A 25,497-nucleotide genomic window follows, 5' to 3' on the forward strand; every position below is an offset into this window, starting at 1 on the left:
CCTGACAAGTGTGGGAAAGGGGGTACACTCGGACCTACCCTTACACAGAGAAGCTAGAGGAGGATTCCCTGGGCCGGTTCCTACGGTGTAGATCAACCTCCGGGGCCTATGGAGATGTGTGTGATGAACCCTGCTCGCTCATCAATAATCTGATCATAAAATCTAATTAATTAATACATAAACCAAGCCAGGAAGAACTGGGACCCAGACACGGGTTTATATAGGGAGGGTACAGCAGGATCTGTGGTAGAAGCTTTGTGTTATCAGGAGGAGGAGGGAGGGAGGGAGGGAGGAAGGGAGGAGAGAGAGAGAGAGAGAGAGAGAGAGAGAGAGAGAGAGAGAGAGAGAGAGAGAGAGAGAGAGAGAGAGAGAGAGAGAGCGCCCCCTACCGGTCAGATCTGGGAAAGATGCTGCAATGAAGCCAAACGCCAACAAGGGAAGAGATGATCAGACAGCTCCTAGCTGCTGCTCTTAGTGCTGCTGTATGATTTTCTGCCAGGACTGGGACTCGAACTCAGGTCTTCAAGGGCTTTCTTCCCCACTCAAGGCTGAACACAACCAACGTGAGCCAGGGACCCACTTCCCAAGATGCGATTTTGCTCCCCGCCTGACTCCGTAAGAGATAGGGTCCGGAAGGTGAGTGGAGAACAATGGTAGTGGCTGTAGAATGTTCTCCTACATAGAGTGTATTGGGATCATTTTTTTTTTAAATGGCAGATTTCAAGGTCTAGGCTTCAAGGAATTAACGCAAGGCCCACAGGGTTTACTTAACATCTCAATCTGAGTTCCCTGGATGGCAGGGGGAAAAGGGAAAGAGGTGGAAACTCAACGTGCTGATCATTTCCTTGGTAGATTGAAAGTAAAGTCTCCACACTGTTTCCATCTTGCCACATCGCTTTGGCTCGCCCTTGATGTTTTTTAATGGGGAGGAAGGTCAACTTTTTCCACACATCGAGGAGCCTAGCTCATTGGTGGATGTGCTTGATTCTTGGAGTTGAGCCCTTCCTCAAATCTGGCCTCTTGCTTAACTGTTCCCTGTTCCCGTCTCAGCCAAAAGGGCACCCGTCCTATTGAAGCCAGAAGTCAGTACCTCATCCCAGAAGCATGAACAGCAGCTCAAGAGACCCAGCGAGCGGTTGAAGCCGCACCCACAGAGACACACAGAAGCCAGCTGCTTTGGTCCATCACCAAAGCTGAAGGGGGCCCTTGTAAGCTATCCAACTTGGGCTGGGAAGGTGGCTTAGTGGTAAGAGTGCTTGCCTAGCATGCATGAAGCCCTGGGTTCGAATCCTCAGTACTACATACACAGAGGGGAAAAAAAGCTGGAGCTGGTGCTGTGGCTCAAGTGGTGGAGCACTAGTCTTGAGCACAAAGAAGCTCAGGGACAGCGCCCAGGCCCCGAGTTCAAGCCCCAGGACTGGAAATTAAAAAAAAAAAAAAAGCTATGCAACTTGACACAAGTTTCCCTTCTCTTGGAACCAAGTTTCCCTTCGCTTCCTTTCCCTGAATGCATGACAGAATTTAAGGGATGGTGGCTCATGCCTGTCATTCTAGCTACGCTGGAGGCTGAGATCTGAGGATCATGGTTCGAGGCCAGCCTGGTCAGGAGTCTATGAGACTGTTATTGCTGATGAATTAGCAAAAAAGCTAGAGGTGGACGTGGTGGCTCAAGTGGTAGAGCGGATAGTTTTATGTGCAAAAACTCAGGGACAGCACCCAGGTGCTGAGTTCAATCCCCAATACTGCACATACACAAGAAAGGGGAGGAGGGAGGGGAAGGGATGGATGGGGAGAAAGAAATCTTCAAACATTAAATCTCCAGCTCTGTTCGTGAGCACGCAGAAGGCTCTGCTGACAGCCCCCCGGCTGGGATAAAACGGGAAGTTTCTCTAACACAACGTATATTTAATCCATGGCATTTTCTTCCCCCATGAAATTCAATCAGATATTTTTAAGGGAGTTAACAAGGGCGCTGGGAACGAACTATGAATACAGGCAGGTGTGACAGATGCATACAATAAATGTGTGGCGTGGCATGGAATGGAAAGGCTGCATCTGAATTCGAATTCTGTACGTTGTCAAAGGATGTCAGAAAATTGCTTGGGCAATGGCAGGGTGAGCTAATGACCGATTTTCTCTGGGGTTGGGATGGGGGACTGTTTCTTGTGTGTGTGTGTGTGTGTGTGTGTGTGTGTGTGTGTGTGTGTGTGTGTGTGTGTGTGTGTGTGTGTGGTGATACAATGCCTACTTCAGAACGTGGTGTTATGCACCACGATCAGAAACCAAATCCCTGCACCCCCTCCCCACCCACAAACTCCCATCAAGACATGGTTACTACCATGCTTACCTCTGCCATGCTGGCTGTAGATCCCAAGCCAAGAGGAAAAGACTAGAATTGATGAAAGGAAAAAAATCCCATCTCTCATTAGCAGGCAGAACGAAGGACTTGCAGGACAGAAATGAAGATTTCAGCGAGGAGGGGAAAAAAAAAAAAAGATTACATTTGTTTCCCTCCCTGCTGATTTGCAATACCACCCAGACACTTCCTGCTAAAACATAAAAGAATGTCATTAACGGGAGAAGATTATTAGCGAGTTCATTCATTTCATGCCCTTTTTTCTTTGTTTGATCTCTTCACACTTTCCATAGTCAACCACAATCCCGGTGGCTTCCATGCCGGCCTCCCCAATTAATTACTGTGTTTGAGTAATTAACACTTCATTCTCATTCACCTCTTTGTACCCTGATGCCCGCAGACAAACGTCTGGCATTTCACAAGTGTTCTTTGCAGCTAGACGCTGGTGGCTCACACCTGTCATCCTAGTGATTCAGGAGGCTGAGATCTAGAGGATGGAGGTTCAAAGCCAGCCCGGGCAGGAAAGTCCATGAGACTCTGATCTCCAATGAATCACCAGAAAACTGCAAGCTGTGGCTCAGAGTGGTAGAGCATTAGCCTTGAGCAAAAAAATAGGGCTCAGGGACAGCGCCCCGGGCCCCGAGTTCAAGCCCCATGACTGATCAAAAAACTAAAAATAAAAGAATAAGGCCCAGGGCTGGTGGCTCACGCCTGTCATCCCAGCGACTCAGGAGGTTGAGATCTGAGGATCAAGATTCAAAGTCCCAGGACTGGCACAATTGTTTTAAAGCTTTTGTTTTGTTTTGCTCCATAGACACGTTTTCTGTGATTAATTGGAAGTAAGAGTCTCATCAACGTTCCTGTCCAGGCTGGCCTTGAACCTGGATCCTCAGATCTCAGTCTCCTGGGTGCTACCAATCCCCGGCAGGCTTGGTGCTCTTGCTTGGCTTTTTTTCTGCTTAAGTCTACCACTTGAGCCCCACCTCCACTTCCGGCTTTTTGGTGGTTAACAGGAGTTCAGAGGCTCCGAGTTTTGGACGGGTCTGCTCAGGGCTGGCTTCGAATCTTCCTCCTCTGAACTCAGCCTCCGGAGTAGCTAAGATCACAAGCACCCAGTTCAAATTCAGTGCCACTGTAAATCACTGCCTGGGAGTCCCTGCCCCACCAGAGTCTCAACACTCAGAAGTGTGAAGACAGACGATGTAATCTAGAACTTTCCTTGGCTCTCAGGGGCCCAGGAACCATCAAGAGCTTTGCCCAGCTGAAGAAATCTCTGTCAGAACCTTCTGGGATTTTTCGGATAATCACCACCACCCCCTCCATCTCCAGTGGGGCCCAATAGGAGAGAGAGAGAGAGAGAGAGAGAGAGAGAGTCCTTCGCATTCTAGAAGCTTCTAAGAAGGCTTGCTTTTTTTAGCCGGATCATTTTTCTTTCCTGTCAGATCTCTCTGAGAAGAATGGAAGTTAATTGATCATCTGAAGGCTCTCTGTCTTTCCTTGTTCTTTCCCCCCCCCTCCTTCCAGCCAAAGGCAAACTCTGCATCTTTGATGTGTGTGAATTAAAATCTACAGTTGTGCCCACTCACCGAGAAGAGCTGTGTGGAGGGGGAAGAGAGGGGGGAAGGGAGAGAGAGAGGGAGAGGGAGGGAAGGAGAGAGAGAGAGAGAGTCCCAGAAAACGGTTCTAGCACTTACAGCTGAAAGCAAAGCTAAAGAGCTGGGTAGAGTGAGGGGTAGTGGGTGGAGATCGGAGGAGGAGGGCAAAGATTTCTCTCTCTTCTCTGTCTCTTTTGGGGGCAACTGATCCTACAAGAGGGAAAGCACAATAGCATCCTTGGAAAGAGAGGTGTGGCTCAAGTGGTAGAGCACCAGCCTTGACTTTAAAAGGAAAATTGAGAGCGCAAAGCTCTGGTTTCAAGCCCCCAGTACCTAGACACTCCCCTGGGGGCGGGGGAGGCCATCCTTATGAGGAAGTCATGAATATGTATGAACCTTATGAATGTGCCATGATTAATATTCATGAGGACAGACGAGGGCCACATGGGTGGGAAGACAAAGATTCAGCTGGGCATATAGTGGCTCACGCCAGTCTGAAGTGTGTCTGAGTCTGAGGATCATGGTTCAAAGCCAGCCTGGGCAGGAAAATCTCAGGGGCTCTTATCTCCAATTCACCAGCCAAAAAAGCAGGAAATGGAGGTGGGACTCGAGCGGTAGAGTGCTAGCTTGGAGTGAAAAAGCTAAGAACAGTTGCTGGGCTACACCTCCAAATAAGCTCCAACTAGCAACAGGCTGACACAGGTTACATGAATCTCTCGATCTCTCTGTGGTTAAAATATTTAACTATTTTGCTCAAGGTGAGCGCTCTACAATGGAGCAACAGCTCCGCTTCTGACTTTTTTTTGTGTGTGTGGGTCACTGGAGATAAAGAGACTCAAGAGATTTTCCCTGTCTCAACTGGCCTCAAACCATGATCCTCAAATCTCAGCCTCCCAAGTAGCTAGGCTGACAGGTGTGAGCCATGGATACCTGAGTTTGGTTAAAATTGGAAAGAAATTAAAAGTGGAGAGTACTATTCTGATTATGTATTCATAAAAGAACTTCTCTCTGTCTCTGTCTCAACACACACACATTTCTACATACATTAATTTCCCATTCCTGTCTCCTCCTATTAGGCAGATAATTTCCTCCGTACACAGAATTTATATACCCACAGTAGTCTCGGTGCTTTATAAAACTTCAATGAGTTTTCTTATCAATTTAATTATTTCAACACCTTCAAGTTAATTAACTTTCTGAGTTGATTTAATTTACAATTTAAAAAAAAAACATGGGCTCTTGAGCTCAAGAAAAACGAGTTTTAGATGGCAAAAATATTTTTTAAAAAAGTAAAATACATCCTTATTATTGAACCTCAAGTTGTAAAATGACGTATGTGTATTTCCCAATCATCTGGAAGCGGCCTCTGGTCCATCAACCCGCTTCAAGATTTGAGTATTCCTTTTACTTTTAAAAAGCACAGGTGAAAAATGCATGCTTTATAGACTTGTATTCTTTTGTCCTCTCTTAACATAAGACATTTGATAATCCCACTAAAAGAACTCTTCCTCTGGGTGCTGGTGGCTCACATCTGTCATCCTACCTACTCAGCAGGCTGAGATCTGAGAATCTTGGTTGGAAGCCAGCCTGGGCAGAGAAGTCCTGTGAGATTCTTATCTTCAACAAATCAGCAAAAAGCAGGAAGTAGAGGTATAGCTCACGCGGTCGAGCACCAGCATTGAGCGAAACAGCTGAGTACCCAGACTCTTAAGTACTGGCACAGAAAGAGAAATCAAAGAAAGGGAAGGAAAAAAAAACAAGGAAAGAAGGGAGGAAGGAAAAGAAGGAAAAATTACTGAGACATTAACAAGAAAATCCTGAGTATACTAGAGAATGAACAAAACCTAAAGACTTCGGAGTTGATACTTGGATAGAGCATACTTTGTGCGTATGTATGTGTTGGTCATGGGGCTTGAACTCAGGGCCTGGGTGCTGTCCCTCAGCTCTTGGGCTCAAGGCTCACACATTTACCACCTTGAGTCACAGCTCCACTGCCTGTGTTTAGGTGGTTCCTTGGAGGTGATAGGTCCATGGCCTTTCCTGCCCGGGCTGCCTTTGAACTTCGATCCTCAGATCTCAGCCTCCTGAGTAGCTAGGATGACAGGCGTGAGCCACCAGCGCCCGGCTTCTCTTCTGGATTTTTGACTCCACAGACAGTCATAAAATACTTGTTGTGTCAGCCATCCCAAAATTCACTCACAACGGTTACAAAATGATGTCGACGCTGGTGCTAGTTGGGAAAGGAATGGAGGGTAAGGTTTCTTGGTGGTTTGTGGGACACGGGGGGGGGGGGGGGGGGCTCCTTACATCAGGAGTGTGAAGATGACGGCAGGACTTCAAAGTCACTATGAACATATTCTATAGGTGCGGTGAGGTGTACTTGGTATGAAAAATCAGCCCAGTTCGGTTGGAAGAATTGCTTTTAATTTCAGACAACATTGATAGGGTCATAGATACACAAGGTCCACATCTAGTTGTCATCCGTGCCCAGCTCCCTACTAAATGAATCCTTTTATTAATAGAGCATCATCTTCCCACTTTTCCAGTACTGGAGCTTGAACTCGGGACCTGGGCGCTGCCCCTTAGCTTTTCTCACTCAAGGCTGGTGCTCTACCACTTGAGCCACACCCCCACCTATGGGTAAAGAGTCACAACTACTTTTCTGTCCGGGCTGGCTTTAAATTGCAATCGATCAATCTCAGCATCCTGAATAACTAAGACAGAGGTGAGCTACTTGCTTCCTTTCTTATACACCAATTCACACATCATTTCTACCTTGCACCTTTCATTTTCCTTCTGTGACTGATCCTTGAAGACAGATATATATATATATATATATATATATATATATATATATATATATATATGTGTGTGTGTGTGTATTCCTCAACCTTTTCCACTGCTATGTAGTATTCCACTGAACGGATAATACCAGTTTTTCCCTTACTCTCCTCACAATAGACTTGGGGGCGTTTCTAGTCCTAATAGTTGTCATAAAGTGTTGTAGCAAACACCTTTTGATTATACCATACTTCTATGTTAGAACTGTCAGGCTGAAGGATCAAACTCCTAGCTGTGTTAGTTATGAACAGATCTCATCCACCAGATATGGACTTTGTAGTGGGTTTCATGGATTGTCTAACTTGGGCTTTCTCCAGTCTCACTAGTTTGCATTTCTCTTATTAGATATATCCCAAGATGCTTTAGAACCATACGAATTTTCTTTTCTGAGAACTGTTGATTCCTAGCTTGCCTAATTGCTCCCCAAAGTATAGAAGTCCTTCATCTATTATAGTGATAATGAGCTCCCCCCTACTTTAATTTTTTTTGTTGGTCGTGGGGCTTGAACTCTGGGCCTGGGTGCTGTCCCTGGGCTCTTCAGCTCAAGGCGAGTGCTCTACCACTTGAGCCACAGCGCCACTCCTGGTTTTCTGGTGGTTCATTGGAGATGTTTTACAGACTTTCCAGCCCAGGCTGGCTTTGGACTGTGATCCTCAGATCTCAGCCTCCTGAGCAGCTAGGGTCACAGGCGAGAGCCACCAGCGCCCGGCTTAACGAGTCCTTTTGTGATAAACGTTGGCAATTTTTTGGGGCTTGAACTCAGGGTCTGGGCTCAGTCCCTGAGCTTCTTTTGCTTAAGGCTACTACTTTGCTCAAGCCCTCTTACCACTTGAGCCACAGCACCACTTGTGGTTTTTTGTTTTTCCTCGCAGTGGTTTGTTGGGAGGTAAGAATCTCATGGACTTTGCTACCTGGACTGGCTCTGAACTGCAAGCCTTCGATCTCAGCCTCCTGAGTAGCTAGGATGACAGGTGGGAGCCACTGGCACCTGGCTGGTTTGGCCCTTCTAATGTAAAAAATATTTATGAAGGAAGGCGTTTAAAAAGTGACCTCTAAATATCATTCTGAAACAAACTCTAAGTGATACGTTTGTTTTGTGTGTGCTGGTAACTTGGGCTTTTACCCAGGCCTGGGTGCTGTCTCTTAGCTTTTTTATTCCAGGTTGGTGCTCTATCAGTAGAGTCAAAGTTCTACTTCTGACTTTTTTTCTAGTTAATTAGACTTAAGAGTCTCACAGACTTTCCTGCTTGGGGTGGCTTCGAACTGTGATCCTCCGATCTCAGCCTCCTGAGTAGCTAGGATGACAGGTATGAACTACTGGTGCCTCATTTTGTAAAACGGCAAAGACAGTGCTAACACCCTCATGGCAGGAACCCACAAGAGACAGAATGGCTGTGACGTAACTATAAGCAAGTAATAAATGAGTCGATCAGTACAAAAGGAAACACAGTGGTTAATTCATTTTTGGTGTCCTGGCTCATAGTAGCACCATTTTTTTTTTAAAATAGTTTAGTGGTAAGAATGAAACCCTGGTTTCGTTGTATAAGAGAGTCAGATGTTCATAAAAATACAACATGACTTTGCTTACTGGAAAAGCCAATAGTGGTTCAGATCCGCTTGAAGGAGGAAGTCGTGTTCGCTGCATCCTTGGTCCTGGAAAAGAACAGCATTCATGCGGAGGGAAAAGGGTACAGATGTGTAGTGAAGGCTTCTTAGGACTTGAGTCACGGAGTCGTGGCACTGTCTTAGAAGCACTGAGTTAAGTCACACAAATGTCCCCAGGTGCTATCTAGGTAGCCAGCTTTGAAGATGAAAAACAGAAAAAGTAAAGCTGTGACTCTTTTTTTAAGTATCAGTCGTGGGGCTTGAACTCAGGGCCTGGGCGCTGTCCCTCAGCTCTTCAGCTCAAGGCGAGCGCTCTACCACTTGAGCCACAGCGCCACTTCCGCCTTAGTGGTGATTCATTGGAGGTAAGAGTCTCATGGAATTCCCCACCTGAGCTGGGTTTGAACCAGGATCCTCAGATCTCAGCCTCCTGAGTAGCTAGGATGACAGGCGTGAGCCACCGGCACCCAGCTTGACTCCTTTGTTTTCAAATCACTCCATTTCAAACCCGAGGTGACGTATTGGAAACACAGACACATTTCTACATAAAGCGCACAGGGGCCGGAGTTAACTGAATCCATTATTAGACAGGGTTGAACCAAGCAAAGAAAATAAGAGTGCATCTTTTACAGAATGTATCCGAACAGACCCAGAAATCATTTGGTTAAGTTGGCAATATAAATGTAGGCACCCAACTGCCAAAGTTAGGTAGAAATGAGAAAAGTCAGTTGGGCGATTACAATGGTTCAGTACATCAAAAAGGACACACCACCTTTTATTTAAAGCTACTAAGTTTGAAGACTTGTGTATTCCAGGTCGAGGAGGAGAGAAGGAAGCCATTCTTCCGGAAGGCACTAATGGTTTGTGTGTGCAAACGACTCCAGGAGGAAAACGTGTGCAAGGACAGGCAGGGGCGCGGGGCTTGGGTGCCTTCCTCGCTCTCCAGCATGACTGTGGATGACGCTGGAGAGATTTGGTGGGGGGGCCACCCACCACCTGCTCGCACAGAGGCTGCCACTGCACCTGCGGCTGCGTGCTCAGTCCACCGTGTTGCAGATCTCCTTCACTTTCTGGTTGAACTCTTCAGGTTGATCTGCGTAGACATAATGCCCTGCTCCAAGAATAGCCTGGGTGAGAGAGAGCAGACGTGGTCAGCGAGGAAAAGCGTCACTACCACGCAAGATACATGAGCCTCTAAAGATACTGGAAAAGCCGGGCGCTGGTGGCTCATGCCTGCCATCCTAGCTACTCAGGAGGCTGAGATCTGAGGATCGAGGTTCAAAGCCAGCCTGGGCAGGGAAGTCTAGGAGACTCTTATCTCCAATAAACCACCAGAAAACCAGAAGTGGAGGTGGTTCAAGTGGCGGCATGCTAGCTTTGAGTGACCAAGCTCGGGGACAGGGCCCAGGATCTGTGTTCAAGACCTAGAACCCACACACAGAGCCCCTAAACAAATGGAAAGCGAGACCTGGCGAGACAGCAGAGAAAATGGGCAAAGTCAGGGGTGGGGTTCGAGAACTGATTCTGCACCTGTCCCCCTCCTCCCCTCCCTCCCCTAACCTGGCCTTTCCACAGAGAGTGCAGAAGGTCCCCTCAGAAAGGGGACTGGACAGGTGTGGGTCAAAGCTGCCCCGAGCTGGGCAGGTAGCGCCTGTCTGTAATCCCGGCACTGGACCCTTGCAGGCCCCGCCCCCGCCCCGCCCCCGAGGGGGCGTGCACTCACTATGGTCTTGCAGGCCCCGCCCCCGAGGGGGCGTGCACTCACTGTGGTCTCCTTGCAGGCCCCACCCCCGCCCCCAAGGGGGCGCGCACTCACTATGGTCTTGCAGGCCCCGCCCCCAAGGGGGCGCGCACTCACTATGGTCTTGCAGGCCCTGCCCCCGAGGGGGCGCGCACTCACTGTGGTCTCCTTGCAGGCCCCGCCCCCGCCCCGCCCCCGAGGGGCGTGCACTCACTATGGTCTTGCAGGCCCCGCCCCCGAGGGGGCGTGCACTCACTATGGTCTTGCAGGCCCCGCCCCCGCCCCGCCCCCGAGGGGCGTGCACTCACTGTGGTCTCCTTGCAGGCCCCGCCCCCGCCCCGCCCCCGAGGGGCGTGCACTCACTGTGGTCTCCTTGCAGGCCCCGCCCCCGCCCCGCCCCCGAGGGGCGTGCACTCACTGTGGTCTCCTTGCAGGCCCCGCCCCCGAGGGGGCGCGCACTCACTGTGGTCTCCTTGCAGGCCCCGCCCCCGCCCCGCCCCCGAGGGGCGTGCACTCACTGTGGTCTCCTTGCAGGCCCCGCCCCCGCCCCGCCCCCGAGGGGCGCGCACTCACTGTGGTCTCCTTGCAGGCCCCGCCCCCGCCCCGCCCCCCGAGGGGGCGTGCACTCACTGTGGTCTCCTTGCAGGCCCCGCCCCCGCCCCGCCCCCGAGGGGCGCGCACTCACGATGGTCTTCACGTGTGAGTGTGGCCGCAGCGACTGGATGCTGGTGCCCGAGTTGCCGTCGATGCAGGACCGGGCGCCGAAGATGACGGAGACGGGAATGGCGGCGTCCATTTTGCCAATCCGCTGCAGCATCGGCCTCTTGGCCCACCCGTAGGGGATTGTCATGTTCTTGAAAGCACTCTCGCCACTTGGAAGGAGGAAAGTACACACTGCGCGTGACTTTGGGGGGGGGGGGGAGTCCAGGCCGCAGCCCGACCTCTTGTCCACACACGGCCACCCACAGAACCTCACACCTGTCGTCCTGGCCACTCAGGAAGTAAGAGGTTGGTACTTCAAGGCCTGAGCAGGCAGACAAATCAGTGAGATTTCCCCCATCTCAATGAACCAGCTGCATGTGGTAGTTCGCACTTGTAATCTCAGCTACTGGGAAAGCACAGGGAAGACGGCAGTCCAAGGCCACCCCAGATGCACACAGTGGACCTTACCAGGAAAAGAACCAGAGCAAAAAAATGGGCCAACCAGGGGCTGGGAAGGTGACTCAGTGGTAGAGTGCTTGCCTCGCATGCATGAGGCCCTGGGTTCGATTCCTCAGCACCACGTAAGCAGAAAAAGCCGGAAGTGGCGCTGAGGCTCAGAGCGCTAGCCTGGAGTGAAAAAAAAAAAAGCTAGGGGACTGTGGTCAGGTCCTGAGTTCAAGCCCCAATACTGGTACATACACATGAATTGCCTGGGCCGGGCACTGGTGGCTCACGCCTATAATCCTAGCTACTCAGGAGGCGGAACTGTGAGGATCACGGTTCAAAGCCAGCGGGGGCAGGAAAGTCTGTGAGATTTTCATCTCCAATGGACCACCAGAAAAGCAGAAGTGATGCTGTGGCTCAGTGGTAGAGTGCTCGCCTTGAGCAAAAGAGCTCAGGGACGGCGCCCAGGCCCTGAGTTCAAGCCTTGGAACAGGCATCAAAACACACCCCCGGGTGCCGGCGCCTACCTGGGGGTCTGCACGTTACAGTGGTAGATGTATTCTGTCACAGTGTCATCGTCGAACATGGAAGAGTACTTCCGCTTGAAATCAGGCCTTAAGCGCTGCACCAGACTTAACCCTGTGTAGCAGGAAATAAAACCGCCATGTTTTCCCTGATAGTTAATAGCAACTCGGCACTAAATGGTGCAGGAAGTTCAGAGCTTGTTCAGGTGGAACTATATGAATATACACATACGCACACACCCTGGAAGCTACTACTGTCTTCAACTCTCCAAGTGACCAGTAAAACAAGAAAATACATTCTTTAAATATTTCTAGTAGACAAAGCCTCTCTCTCTCTCTCTCTCTCTCTCTTCTCTCTCTCTCGGCAGCCTTGCTATAACCCAAGCTGGCATAGAGACCCCCAATCCTCCTGTCTCAGCCTCCCAAGTGCTGGGATTAAAGGCATCCCCCACGCTACCCAGCAAGGTTTTCTTTCTTTGCTGGCGTCCAGCGATCACAGCACTCCACCGGCAACTTGGTGTGACGCGTGTGACTGAGACAGTGCACTGCTTTGGTGGTGGCGCCACTTAGGAGAGCCCGGAAGAGGTTGGCACTTTGCACTCTGACCTCTCCCAGAGCTGTGCTATGACACTCTGCCCTGCTGATGCTGGCCAGGGCAGTGAGCCAGAGCTCCCCAGGCGGGGTGGAATGAGATCATCAGGGCGAGAAGAGCATTCCAACACGCAATGGTGCTACCAAGCCACCTGGATTCGCAGACTGGGCAGGTTCTGTGTAGCAAGTGCGGTTCCCCCGTGATGTCTCCTTTCAGCTTAAGTCTATTATCTGCTCTTAAGTGAGGGAATCTCTGTCACCCGTGAAGCGCTCTGCTTGTCCCATGGAAGCACTTACCGAAGGGCCCTGCGATCCTGAGGCCGGCTAAGGGGTTGAAGGGGGTCAGGGCCGCTCCTAAGGCTCGGATCCAAACAGGGATCGGTCTGTCTTGATCGGCCAGGTCTGGTCGCTCGGGAAAACCCCAGGGCTCTACTAAAATGAGGTGACTAACCCTGTGAGGGGAAGAGAACAGATTTAGATCCTTTAGCATAAAGAGCTCGTTTATGTGGTATTTCGAATCATTATTAAACATTTCTAAGAATCTATAGGTAAATGTAGACTCAGGCTCACGGGGTACACATCACTTGAGATTCAAGAGATCTTGAGTAGTGCGTAACACAGAGCTTTATTTATAAAAATATCGAACTGTGACCAGGTACTGGGGGCTCACGCTGGTCTTCCTAGCTACTCTGGAGGCTGAGATCTGAGGATCAGGGCTCGAAGCCAGCCTAGGCAGGAAAGTCCATGAGACTCTCATCTCCAATTAACTACCCCCCCCCCAAAAAAAAAAGTGGAGCTGTGGCTCAAGTGGCAGAGCACTCGCCTTGAGCACAAAAGCTTAGGGACAGTGCCCAGGTCCTGAGTTCAGCACATGAGCATGCATGTACCCATACAGACACACAGACACACACACAAATCATCTAAATGTTATGTTCGAAAGGAAAACATAACAGCGGGCAACAGATCCATGGCCACTCAGAAAAATTCCACCTTCCTGGAAGTTGACATCACAGCTGACTCAAGGTCAATATCACACCCATAAAGGAGCGTTGGATACTCATAATAGTCTCTCACCCGGCTGGCTGGGAAGGTGGCTTAGTGGTAGAGTGCTTGCCTAGCAAGCATGAAGCCCTGGGTTTGATTCCTCAATACCACCTGCACAGAAAGAGGCAGGGAGTGGTGTTGTGGCTCAGGTAGTAGAGTGCTAGCCTTGAGCCAAAGAAGCTCAGGGACAGTGCCTAGGTGTTCAGTTCAAGCCCCAGAACAAAAAAAAAAAAAAAAAAAAGGTAAGAAAAAAGTCTATTACCTATGAATCAATCATTCTAAAAACATGAGGATTTAAAATAGATTCAGATGGACTTTTAAAATAAAACCTTTTGCTGGGAGGCGTTGGCTCACGCCTGTCATCCTAGCTACTCAGGAGGCTGAGAGCTGAGGATCACGGTTCAGAGCCAGCCTGGGCAGGAAAGGCCGTGAGACTCTTTATCCCAGAAAACCAGAAGAGGTGCTGTGGGTCAAGTGGTAGAGTGCTTGCCTTGAACTGTAGAACTCAGGGACAGAGCCTAGGTCTAGAGTTCAAGCCCCAAGACCCAATAAATAAATAAATAAACCTTTTCACAAACACGAGACTAATGTAGCATGGGGCTGTACAAGACTAATAAATCCTTTAGCTTGGGGAAAATGGAATTTGGTGAGATACAGCATATCTATCTACCCTACTTTTTTTCTGGTCAGTTATGGGGCTTGAACTCAGGTTCTAGGTGCTGTCTCTGAGCTCTTTTTGTTCAAAGCTAGCACTCTACCACTTTGAGCCACTTCCGGTTTTCTGGTGGTTCAATGGAGATAAGGCGTATCATGGATTTTCCTGCCGTTGGCTGGCTTTGAACCGTGATCCTCAGATCTCAGCCTCCTGAGTAGCTGGGATGACAAGCGTGAACACCAGTGCCCAGCTTCTACCCTGCTTTTGACATCATGAACTATTAACATCACCATCTACTCATCCTCTCCCAAATTTCTTTACTAACCAACCAGATGTATTCCAACCTCATAGATAATTGTCCTATTATTAAGAGCTTTAATTCCAATGTCATATTCCATTATCTCATTGTTACTCATAGCTTTAATTCTTCCATGAAATTTGTTCCTGATAAAGAAAAAAACAAACCTAATGACTCAGGAGGCTGAGATCTGAGGATTGTGGTTCAAGAAAAGTCTGTGAGACTCTTAGCTCCAATGAACCACCAAAAAGCCAGAAGTGGAGCTGTGGCTCAAGGGGTAGAGCACTCGCCTTGAGAGTGGCCATGTGCTGAGTTCAAGTCTCTGTCCCAGCACACACACACACACACACACACACACACACACACACACACACACACACACACACACACACACACACACACACACACACACACACACACACACGAAGAAAATAGCAGAAGCAACATAAAGGTAGAGGTTAAGCTTCATTTTTACCTATGATCCCTGGAGATTTCACAGCACTGAGACCTGTGGACGAGAGCTGGGAATCTGTGCCAAGCACGCAGGCCAGCTTTTTACCTTTCCTTGAAAGAACTGGGAAGCTCACTTGTTATGAGGAATTGCCTGGGCTTAATGTGCTTGTGTCCTATTATCATTCCCCAAACCTAATATTCCTAGGATAATAATATGTCAGAGGCCACTGTAAGGGATTGTGAAGTCAGGAATTCAGGGTTAGGAATGAGTCTAGTAAGGGAGCATGCGTGAGTCAGCCTCTCAGAAACTGTCCAGATTTAAACTACGGGGAAAACAAGAAAACCGGCAGAACAGGACCTAGGGAGCAGCCCATGAGTTTTGAAACACAGACAGGCCCATTTCTTTCTCCAATCAGTCCTGCGAGTCTGCCTTTTGCGCTGTAAGGCTAGCTCTGCACCACTTAGAGCCACAGTGCCACGTCCGGCTTTGTAGCGGTTAATTGGAGATCAAGAGTCTCATGGACTTTGCTGCCCAGGCGGGCTTTGAACGATGACGCACAGATCTCAGCCTTCTGAGTAGCTAGGATGATGGATGTGAGCCACTGAGGCCCGGCTCCCGAGCTCCAGCTTTTAAAGGAAAGGCAGTGGGTTGAGATAGGAAACTTCACTGTCTACATGGTGGCTGGACAAAAGAACCGTCAGTCTCAGAAACCAAATGTCCCAGGAGATCCATAGGACTTTGTTACCCAACAAGGAAAGGAATGAGGAAGAATGAAGGGGAAGAACTCGGTGTACAAGGAAGGTGCTCTGCAGATGAATGGACCCCAGAAAGCTCCTGGTGACTGTTCCAAACACCCGGGGCGTGGGGGAAGAGCTTTTCCTCTCCACGGGAGCAAGTGAGGTGAAGCCACGGGGGAACTCTTCAAGACGGAAGTAGCTGAACACTTTGGTTGGTGACGACTTACTACAACCTCCTCCATTAGAACTTGGTCTGCACTTTCTTTGGGGGTTGTTTGATCTTTTTTTTGTGGGGGGGGATGGGGAGGGCTGTACTGGGGTTTGAACTCAGGGCCTCCATGCTCGCTTGGCAGGCCCTCTAGCACTGAGCTATAGGCCTCAAGTGCCATTTACTCTGGTTATTTATCAGATAGAGTCTTGCTTCTTCCCGCCTGGACTGTAACCCTCTTATGTATGGCTTCCCATTTTAGTTAATAAGACAGGTGTGAAATCACCATGTCCAGCTTTTTGCGGTGGTGGTTGTGGAGATGCATCTCCCCAGTACAGCCAAAAATAAATAAATAAATAAAGTGTTACACAGTCGGGACTAGAGGCTTGGGAGGAAAAAAAAGAAAATAATAGAAATTTAAAAAGGAAAAAGGACATAGGCCTGACTCCCTAACAGAGTCTGTAGAGTACAATGATTTGCCAGCAACCAAAGGAACTTAAACATCCTGATGAGCGTGAGCATGCTCATATCCACGTAGTTAGTGCTGATACTTAGGGGTTCTAGGCTCTGACACAGTGTGTAAGTTTAGTGTTTGGCATTGGATCCATTCAAATGTAGGCCGTCCAATGATTTGATGCCTGGTACTGTTGTCCTTCACACACTGTGATGTTCTGAATAACTGAAGGCACCCCTACATCCCATTTCCTTACTCCATTTGCAGCAATGACTGCAAGTGGAAATCCCCCCAACTGATTTCATCAGCAGGTAGTTATGAAGGGTCAGGAGCCCAGGACGATGTGGAGGTCTCATATCCAGGGTCTAACCCGCCGAGTCCCAGCTCCCGTCTCTAGAGATAACCTGAAGACATGATACAGACAGCCATAATACATGCCCGATGCCAAGCTCATGCCCACAAACATCTGTCATCTTCCCCTCTTCCTTCTCCTCCTCTCCCTACAAATAGTGTTTGTCACTAAGACTAGGATAAGATACGATGAGCAAAATCCTAACATGCCCACGAGGAGGAGAAAATACAGGGTTTTCTCTTGAAGAGTTCTCACTTGACAAGACTATTACGGGCTAGCCTGTACCAAATAAGAGCTCTCCACAGAAAGCAGGTATGAAAGCTGAAGTTTAGACGGTGATCCTGTGGAGAAGAGGTTGTGATGGAGAACACCACACACCACAACTTCTAGTACATAAAGCTACTGTATCACACAGCACGTTGTAAAATCTGTGACTGGAGTCATGCCACAGGGTGGTACCAAGCCAGGAGCTTTGAAAGTGGCCACTCATCTCAAGAGGACGCAATGTCAACGCCCACCCTAGATTCCAAAATGAGTCCAGCGGTAAACACACTGACAGTGGAAAATGCGGATGTTCACTCTTTGCTTTCCATAACACGACCAAAAACACAGGTGAATTTTCTCAGCACTCCGATGTGCTGGCACTTGACAAATGAGATCAAGAAAGGAACCAATTCGAGCCAGGTGCTGGTGGCTCAGGCCCTGTCATCCTAGCTACTCAGGAGGCTGAGATCTGAGGATCATGGTTCAAAGCCAGCCCAGGCAGGAAACTCCGTGAAATTCCTATCTCCAATAAACCATCAGGAAACCGGAAATGGCGCTGTGGCTCAAGTGGTAGAGCACTTGCCTTGAGCTGAAGAGTTGAGGGACAGCGCCCAGGCCCAGAGTTCAAGGCCCACAACCGACAAAAAAAGGAACTAAGTCACAACAGATTCTAAGGTCAACAGTCTAACCTGAGGTCTGCAAACTGTTCTGTAATGAGCAGGACACCAGTGGCTCACGCCTGTCATCCTAGCTGCTTAGGAGGCTAAGATATGAGGATCGAGGTTCAAAGGCAGGAAAGTCTGTGAGACTCTTAATCTCCAATAAACTACTCAAAAAAGAAATGGAGCTGTGGCTCAAGTAGAAGAGCACTAGGTCTTGAGCACAAAAGCTCAGGGACAGTGCCCAGGCCATGAGTTCAAGCCCTAGGACTGGTGCGCACACACACACACGCACGCACACACACACACACACACACACACACACACACACACACACACACACACACACACACACACACACACACACACACACACACACACACACAGTTCCATGCTGAGAAAGGTTAAGGAAGCAGACGGTTAACAAACCACAAAAAGGGTACACTATGAAAAACACCTAAAGTTTAGAGATTTGTTTTACAGGACAGAGATAGCTCTTTTGTCCGAGAGCTTCTCACTTCTAACCAGGTGCTTCCCAGTCCAGCTTCCTATAACATAGAAAAAGGTCAGGAAAAGCATGCTGGATGTATAGGTCGAAAACTAGTAAGAACAGTAATCATCATAATCATAGTAACACGGTAATACCACAATAATCTTTACTTGTGGCTCCAAATTATATACATTAAATGCTAACCCGTTCTAAGTGACAGATCTTTTTTTTTTTTTTTGGGTCCGGTCGTGGGGCCTGAACTCTGGGCCTGCGCGCTGTCCCTCAGCTCTTCAGCTCAAGGCTAATGCTCTACCACTGGAGCCACGGCGCCACTTCCGGTTTTTTCTTTTTTGCTTATGTGGTGCTGAGGAGTCGAACCCAGGGCCTCGTGCATGCAAGGCAAGCGCTCTACCACTGAGCCACCTTCCCAGCCCCATAAGTGACAGATCTTTATCAAGCTTTTCCACCTGTATCACTGTATTAGCTATCAGGTTGGCTGGGAGGGCTACTTTGGTTTACTGGGTAGTATACTAAGAGAATGGTTATCTCAGAATCACTGAATATGGAGCCCACGGACGAGTCCTTGGAGACCCTCTATGGCCCCGCCATGCCACCCCCACATACCTTGATGGGTACTTCAGTGCATACGCAGCAGCCAAGAACCCCCCCAGGTTGTGCCCAAGCACGATCATTCTGTCCAATCCCAAGGCGTGCCTCCACTCTTCAATGGATTCCACAAACTGGTTCTCCACCTCTTCTGCATCACTGTCAAACCTGGGTCTGCTGCTTCGCCCAAAGCCCAACAGGTCGAAAGCGTACACAGGCCTGTCGGTGCAAAGATCTTCGAAATTCAGGGCCCAGAGTCCGAGACCTCCTCCGAAACCATGCAGGAGGACCAGAGGAGTCTTTGAAATACTATGAGAAAACTTCAGTGTCCATACTCGATTTCCATTTGATATGCGAACAAATTCCTTTTTGTAGGTGCAGGGGACGCCTGATGAAAACAGAGGAAAGAGGTTCGAAGTCAGTGTCACCCCTTCTGAGCAGAGGATTCCTCGTGGAGCAACCGATGGTGGGTATTCTAGAAACCAGTCATAGGACCTGAGCTCTTATTATGGCAGTCCTAAAAACATGTGTGTGTCTATTATACAGCGAGCTAGACGGCCACGCTTGGTATCTACGTGCAAACACTTACCTTAGCTAAGCCTCAAGTATCAGAATATGTGGCAATGTCATTATTACCTCCTCCTGTCTTTCCATCCTATCGATCTGTCACTGACCTGGCACTGCAGACAGTAACAAAAGAATAGCACCCTGATTTTGTAGACGAAGCACTGAAGACTAGAAATCAGACGTGGAGCAAGAATGGGTTTAGGGAAGGTTTCATGGTACCCCCAGTAAACACAGGACCTAAAATCTCAAGTCATTTCAAGGCTTAGTAGATAAAGAGGGGCTATATAGGATGGTAGGAACTCCCCAGCAGGAGATGCACATCACCTGAGTTCAAGTTCAACAATGGTCTACAAAATGCAAATAATCACCATTTTGTAGATCTAATAACTTCTTTTCTAGTTTAATTATTTATTATTTAGTGCTGGTCCTGGGGCTTGAACTCAGGGCCTGGCTGCTGACACTGAGCTCTTTTGCTCAAGGCTGGTGCCCTACACCACTTGAGCCACAGCTCCATTTCTGCCTTTTTTTTGGGGGGGTGGGGGAAGGTAGTTAATTGGTGATAAGAGTCTCATGGTCTTTCCAGTCTGGGCTGGCTTTGAACTGTGATCCTTAGATCTCAGCCTCCTGAGCAGCTAGGATGACAGGCATGAGCCAGTGACACCTGATTACTTTTTATTTACTTGTTAAATTAAGTCTTCCTTTTATTAAGTAGTTGTACAAAGGGGTTTCACTTCAACATGTTAGTTTATGAGGACACTGTGTCTTGATCACCCCTTTAAAAAAGCAAGAACAGAGAAACCTTAGGTTGCATGGCATCTGACTTAATTTGATCAATGAAAAGTTACACTTTAGATCTACCTAGCCCTTAAATATTCCCGAGTACTGAGCTGCAGTGGATAAAACCTGCACTAGCCAGAATCTCAAGTTCTGAGTCACCCGGGAACAGCATTCATTCACACCATTGCTAGATCATGATCCCAACAGAGCAGAAATATACATGGGTTAGGAGAGGAGGAGAACTTAGTATTAGTATTAAGCCAAGCTGTTCAGCAGTCTGCACACAGGGAACTGAGCATTTCTTCCCACAAGGAAGATTTGTATCTATTTCAGAGCTTACTGTATTGGTCACCTGGTATGGGAGCAGGGACCAACTCTTGCTCTGCCACTCTAGGACCTTAGTCGGGAATCTGTGTATGCTATATGCATGTACTGAGCACTAGTACCTTTTTCTCACCCTCCTGACAATACGGTTTTCACTGGGGTAAACCACTATGACAACTTTGGCACTTTTGTAGAGAATAAGGTTATTCTAGTTTATGGAACAAGTTGAAATGCATTTTCATGTTAAAAATCCTTGTAAGTGGGCTACTTATTCCCTCCTAAGGAATATATTGAAATTTATCTGTCTGGTCATTTCCTGGGGCTTGAACTCAGGGCCTGGGCACTGTCCCTGAGCTTCTTTTGCTCCAGGTTAACACTCTACCACTTGAGCCACAGCACCACTTCTGGCTTTTTCTGGGTATGTGGTACTGAGGAATCGAACCCAGGACTTCATGGATGCTAGGCAAGCACTCTACCACTAAGCCACCTTCCCAGCCCTGGTCTCTTCCTCTTAAGCTACCAAGTGCATGAAGAAGAACGTTCATTCATGGTAAAGAAGAGGAGTAGCGGACAAGAGCAAACGCCTGCACAGACATCCACACAACCATGTCCGTGAACCACTCTATGGAATCCGTTCCTTTCAACTGGATCGGCAGAACGAAAGTGTTAAAAACAACAACGTCCCGATCCCCCTTTGGATACATTTCAGTTCCCATCAGAAACAAAAATGAAGGCTCCCACGCAGAATAAAAGAAACCTAGCATGGGAGCACTGGAGGAATTCGAAGGCCTGTCCTACCTTCCTCCTAAGGTAAGGGATGGGAAGCTGAGCAAAGTGACTTGGCCGACATCCTGTTAGACCTGTGGGCAGATCGAGGCCTGATTCCAGTCCAGCATACTTTCTACAACCCAAACACTCTAGAATAGCAGCTGGGCGCTGGTGGCTCACACCTGTCATCCTAGCTACTCAGAAGGCTGAGATCTGAGGACTGTGGTTCAAAGCCAGCCCAGGCAGAAAAGGCTCTGAGAGACATTTAATCTCTCCAATTAACCACTGAAATACAGGAAGTGGTGCTGTGGCTCAAAGTGGTAGAGCACTAGCCTCGAATAAAAAGAGCTCAGGGACAGCACCGAGGCCCTGAGTTCAAGACCTACAACTGACCAGAATAAAACGAATAAATAAATAAAATAATACCACTCTATTTGTCTTTTTGCACTCTTCTTCTGATGGGTGAACAGTGTTCCAGGTCACATGACACAAAAGTCCCCAACAGACCGGGTGTAGAAGTAGATATAAGGACCCTATGTCTTTTATTACACCAGACATCAAAGCGATTTGCACATATAGAAATAATGTTACTCTTTCCCTGATACTTTTGTTTGGGAAGTAGTCATCTTTGAAGAAGTATTTCTTGTAACCTGTAGTGGGGTTGACTGATACTCTTTTCAAATAAATTCACATATGAACCTAGTTTTCCATTATGCAGTAGCTACAACCTATACAACAAAGCTTCTTGAGCGGGGGTGGGGGGGGTGGGGGGGTAGGAGGGCTTACTTATTCAAGAGTTTAACAGGGATGTCAGAGTCCTGGGGACAAAGGAGAGAAGTTTCTTCTGTGGACTTTTTATTTTGCTAACACATCACGGACTTATCTCCAGCGGGAAGGCAATGTCTATTTATCGAGCGATTTTTAGTTAACAGGTCAGATGAATATACAAGAAGAAAACCTTACATTTTAACATTTTCTCTTCGGCTTCTTTGAGGTGTGTCGATGATGTAGGACACCAGGTGGGAAGCCAACCCGTTAGCCATCCTGACCTACAGTGCCAAAAACAAAAGGCAAAAAAAGAAGTGAGTTTTGCCCTTCACTCAGCTTCGGGCTATGACATGACGGAGCAGAAAAGCAGCAGAGACTCGGGCTGGGAAGGTGGCTTAGTGGTGGAGTGCTTGCCTTGTATGCATGAGGCTCTGGGTTCGATTCCTCAGTGCCACATAAGCAGAAAAAGCCAGAAGTGGCGCTGTGGCTGAAGTGGTAGAGTGCTCGCCTTGAGCTGAAGAGCTGAGGGACAGCGCCCAGGCCAAGTTCAGGCCCCATGACCAACGAAAAGCAAAGCAAAGCAAAGCAAAGCAGCAGAGGTAACCCAGAGACTGGGTGACACCAGCTGAGCATGGCCAAAGTCACTTAAGACGCAAAGCATTGTGGTATGTTCAAACTCAGCCTGACTGCAAAATCCCTTCTTATCTTCATGGGTGCTCAGACTCCAAATAATGAAGGAGAGGTTGAATTGAAGCAGAATAAATACGAATAGTTAATAATAGGAACTCGAGGTATTCCACCCAGTGCAAAACAAGTCTCTTTATCAGGTAGAAGTAGAAAAGGTGAAAGGTTCATTTGAAGGAGAGGCTCACAGGGAGAAATGACAGGTATGAAGGGTGGCTGTTGACAGAGAGCTATTATTAAAAGTCTGACTTTTAAAAGAAAAATCCTTGCCAGGAGCTAGTGGCTCACGCCTGTAATCCTAGCTACTCAAAAGGCTGAGATCTGAAGATAAAAGTTCAAAGCCAGCCTGGGCAGGAACATCTATGAGACTCTTCACTACCAATTAACTACCAAAAAGCCAGATGTGGACCTGTGGCTCAAGTGGTTGAATGCCAATCTTGAGAGGAAAAAAAACTTGGGGACAGTGCCCGGACCTTGAGTTCAAGCCCCAGTATTGGCACACACATGTGTATACACACACACACACACACACACACACACACACACACACACACACAAAACCTCAAAATCAAAAACAAACAACAACATACTTCTAAGAGAAATGCAAAGAGCTGTTCTAGAACAAATTAAATAGAGAATCAAAATAGGTTTGTGTTCCAGCAAACCATTTGTGAAAAAAAAAATGATGGTGACATCTGTTAAAAACAACAACAACAAAAAAAAAACCCAGAAATAGTCAGGTGCTGGTGGCTCACACCTGTCATCCTAGCTACTCAGGAGGCTGAGATCTGAGGATCACGGTTCAGAGTCAGCCCAAGCAGGAAAGCCTGAGACTCTTATCTCCAATGAACCCCCAGAAAACCAGAGGTGGAGTTGTGGCTCCAAGTGGTAGAGTGCTAGCCTTGAGCGAAAAGTCTCAGGGATAGCGCCCAGGCCCTGAGTTCGAGCCCCAGAACCAACAACAGCAAAAACAAACAAACAAACATAGACATTGAGAAACAAAGAGGCAACAGGCAGGCAAGATGCGAGGTGACGAATTACACACACAGCCAGGGAAAGAGCATTTGTCAACTCCTGGCCCGGCAGAAACAGAAAACCTTAACCGCCATCTGAAAGTTGGCGGGGACTGGGCACAGGGTGGTATTATTTAAAGTGAGAACTTCCTGTGAACGAGAACTGAATTGGAAAAGGAAACAGGACCAAAAACCACAGATTCCACACAAGAAAGCTGGGCCTGAACCAAAGCGTTGGCAGGAAGGATAGAGAGAGACAAGATCTAGCCGAGGAATATTTAAAAACAAAACGGGCTACTGGCCGCCAGTGCCTCTCCTGCCTGCCATCGTAGCTACTCAGGAGGCTGAGATCTGAGGATCGTGGTTCAAAGCCAGCTTAAGCAGGAAAGTCCATGAGACTCTGATTGCCAATGAACCACCACAAAAACCAGAAGTGGTGTTTTGGCTCAAAAGTGGCAGAGCACTAGTCTTGAGCACAAAGAGGCTCAGGGACAGTGCCCAAGGCCCTGAGTTCAAGCCCCAGGGACCAGCAATAAAAGAATTAAAATACAACAGGTTCTTTTTTGCTGCTGTTGTTGGTCGTGGGGTGCTTGAACTCGGGGCCTGGGCGCTGTCCTGAGCTCAGCTCTTCAGCTCAAGGCCAGCGCTCTATCACTTGAACCACAGTGTCACTCCCAGTTTTCTGGTGGTTCATTGGAGAGAAGAATCTCATGGACTTTCTTGCCCAGGCTAGCTTTGAATTGTGGTCCTCAGGTCTCAGTCTGCTGAATAGCTAAGGATTAAAGGCTTACACCAGGTTCTTTAACAGGGATGGTATAGGCAAGGGCCTGAACCCCCAAAATATAACAACAAAAAGAACCAACACTGAGACAAAGAGATGGTTTTGGAAAGGCTAACCAATAGTACGAGCAATCAAATAAGGTGATCAGAATTACCAATAATCTAATATCTACAGTTTCTTATTTCTTTGTTTTTGTTTTTCTTGAGGCAGCAGGGTCTGGCTACAATGGCTAAGCTGGCCCTGAACTCAAGATTTTCCCGATTCGGATTCTCTCTCCTTAGGGCTGGGATTATAGGAGTGCACCACTATGCCGGATTTGTAGACAGTGTTTTGTTTCCTAGTCAACTTTTGTCTTATCTCAAGCCTTTCAACAAAAGAACTTCCTAGGATATTCAGACCATTTGTGTGTCTACATACACCTGCTCACAGGACAGGACTCTAAGCAGATGCTCTGGTGAAAGCCAGGAGGTTATGTTATAGAGACAGTTTGTGAAGCAAAGGTCACCTACAGACATCAGTGTTTTCTCTATGTTTTAAAAAAGCAAAATAATAGCATTTGCCACACGTTTCATGTACCTTATTATCAAGGTGTAAGACTATTAGACACATTCATATTAGTCCACTTGTAAGTGTTAACAACTCTGGAAAAAGTTGCTGAGACTTTAGCAACTGAGTTTTCAATTTACTCCAGAACTTTCCATTGATTTTTTTTTAATTAAGTTTTAAATTACTTTTTAAACACTGCCAGAGTCCAGCAGGGATGACCCTGGTCCTCTCTCCCTGTTGGCCTCCCCCTTTAAAAAAAAAAAAAGTGGGGGGAGGGGGGAGGCTGGGAAGGGATGTGAAGGGTACACCAAAGGAGGAGGCTGCAATGCTTGGTAAGAAATGTACGCATTATCCTGCCCATGTAATTGTAACCCCTCTGTACAGTATGTTCACAAATAAAATTAACTTAAATTAAAAAAAAAGTGGTTTGGAGACAGGAGTTCTCTTTTTGTTGTCGTGATTGCTTTCTGTAAGTCAACTGTCCTGTACCTGGAGCTCCTGTGTGACTCTAGAATCATCTCCTAATAGCAGCAGGAAATGACTTATAACTCAGTCGTTTTGTTTTCCTAAGGCAAATACCCCCTCAATGCCTAGTGATTTGTGAGACAGAGATCAGTACCAAAAAAAAAAAAAAAAAAAGGTGAAAGTG

The 25,497-nt window shown here is 47.9% G+C and overlaps 1 protein-coding gene across 6 annotated transcripts in view; it reads right to left on the minus strand.

Annotated features, from left to right (window-relative positions):
- Window positions 1-8,235: 8,235 nt before the first annotated feature.
- The window catches only part of Abhd5 (abhydrolase domain containing 5, lysophosphatidic acid acyltransferase), a 46,598-nt gene continuing 29,336 nt past the window's right edge, over window positions 8,236-25,497 (minus strand). For 3 of the 6 annotated variants that reach the window (XM_070017611.1, XM_070017616.1, XM_070017617.1), the window contains 5 exons: window positions 18,639-19,008; window positions 12,697-12,851; window positions 11,812-11,923; window positions 10,824-11,010; window positions 8,236-9,524 (listed from right to left, as the gene is read on the minus strand). In XM_070017611.1, coding sequence (XP_069873712.1) covers window positions 9,435-9,524; window positions 10,824-11,010; window positions 11,812-11,923; window positions 12,697-12,851; window positions 18,639-19,008 — 914 coding nt within the window. In that variant the 3' untranslated portion in view covers window positions 8,236-9,434. Of the gene's footprint in view, window positions 9,525-10,823; window positions 11,011-11,811; window positions 11,924-12,696; window positions 12,852-18,638; window positions 19,009-22,019; window positions 22,106-25,497 lie in introns of all 6 variants that reach the window. The other 3 variants (XM_070017615.1, XM_070017613.1, XM_070017612.1) reach the window with 2 other exon arrangements.

This window comes from Dipodomys merriami, unplaced genomic scaffold, assembly GCF_024711535.1.
Source record: "Dipodomys merriami isolate MVZ:Mamm:240054 unplaced genomic scaffold, mDipMer1.0.p SCAF_125, whole genome shotgun sequence".
Lineage (NCBI taxonomy): Eukaryota > Metazoa > Chordata > Mammalia > Rodentia > Heteromyidae > Dipodomys > Dipodomys merriami.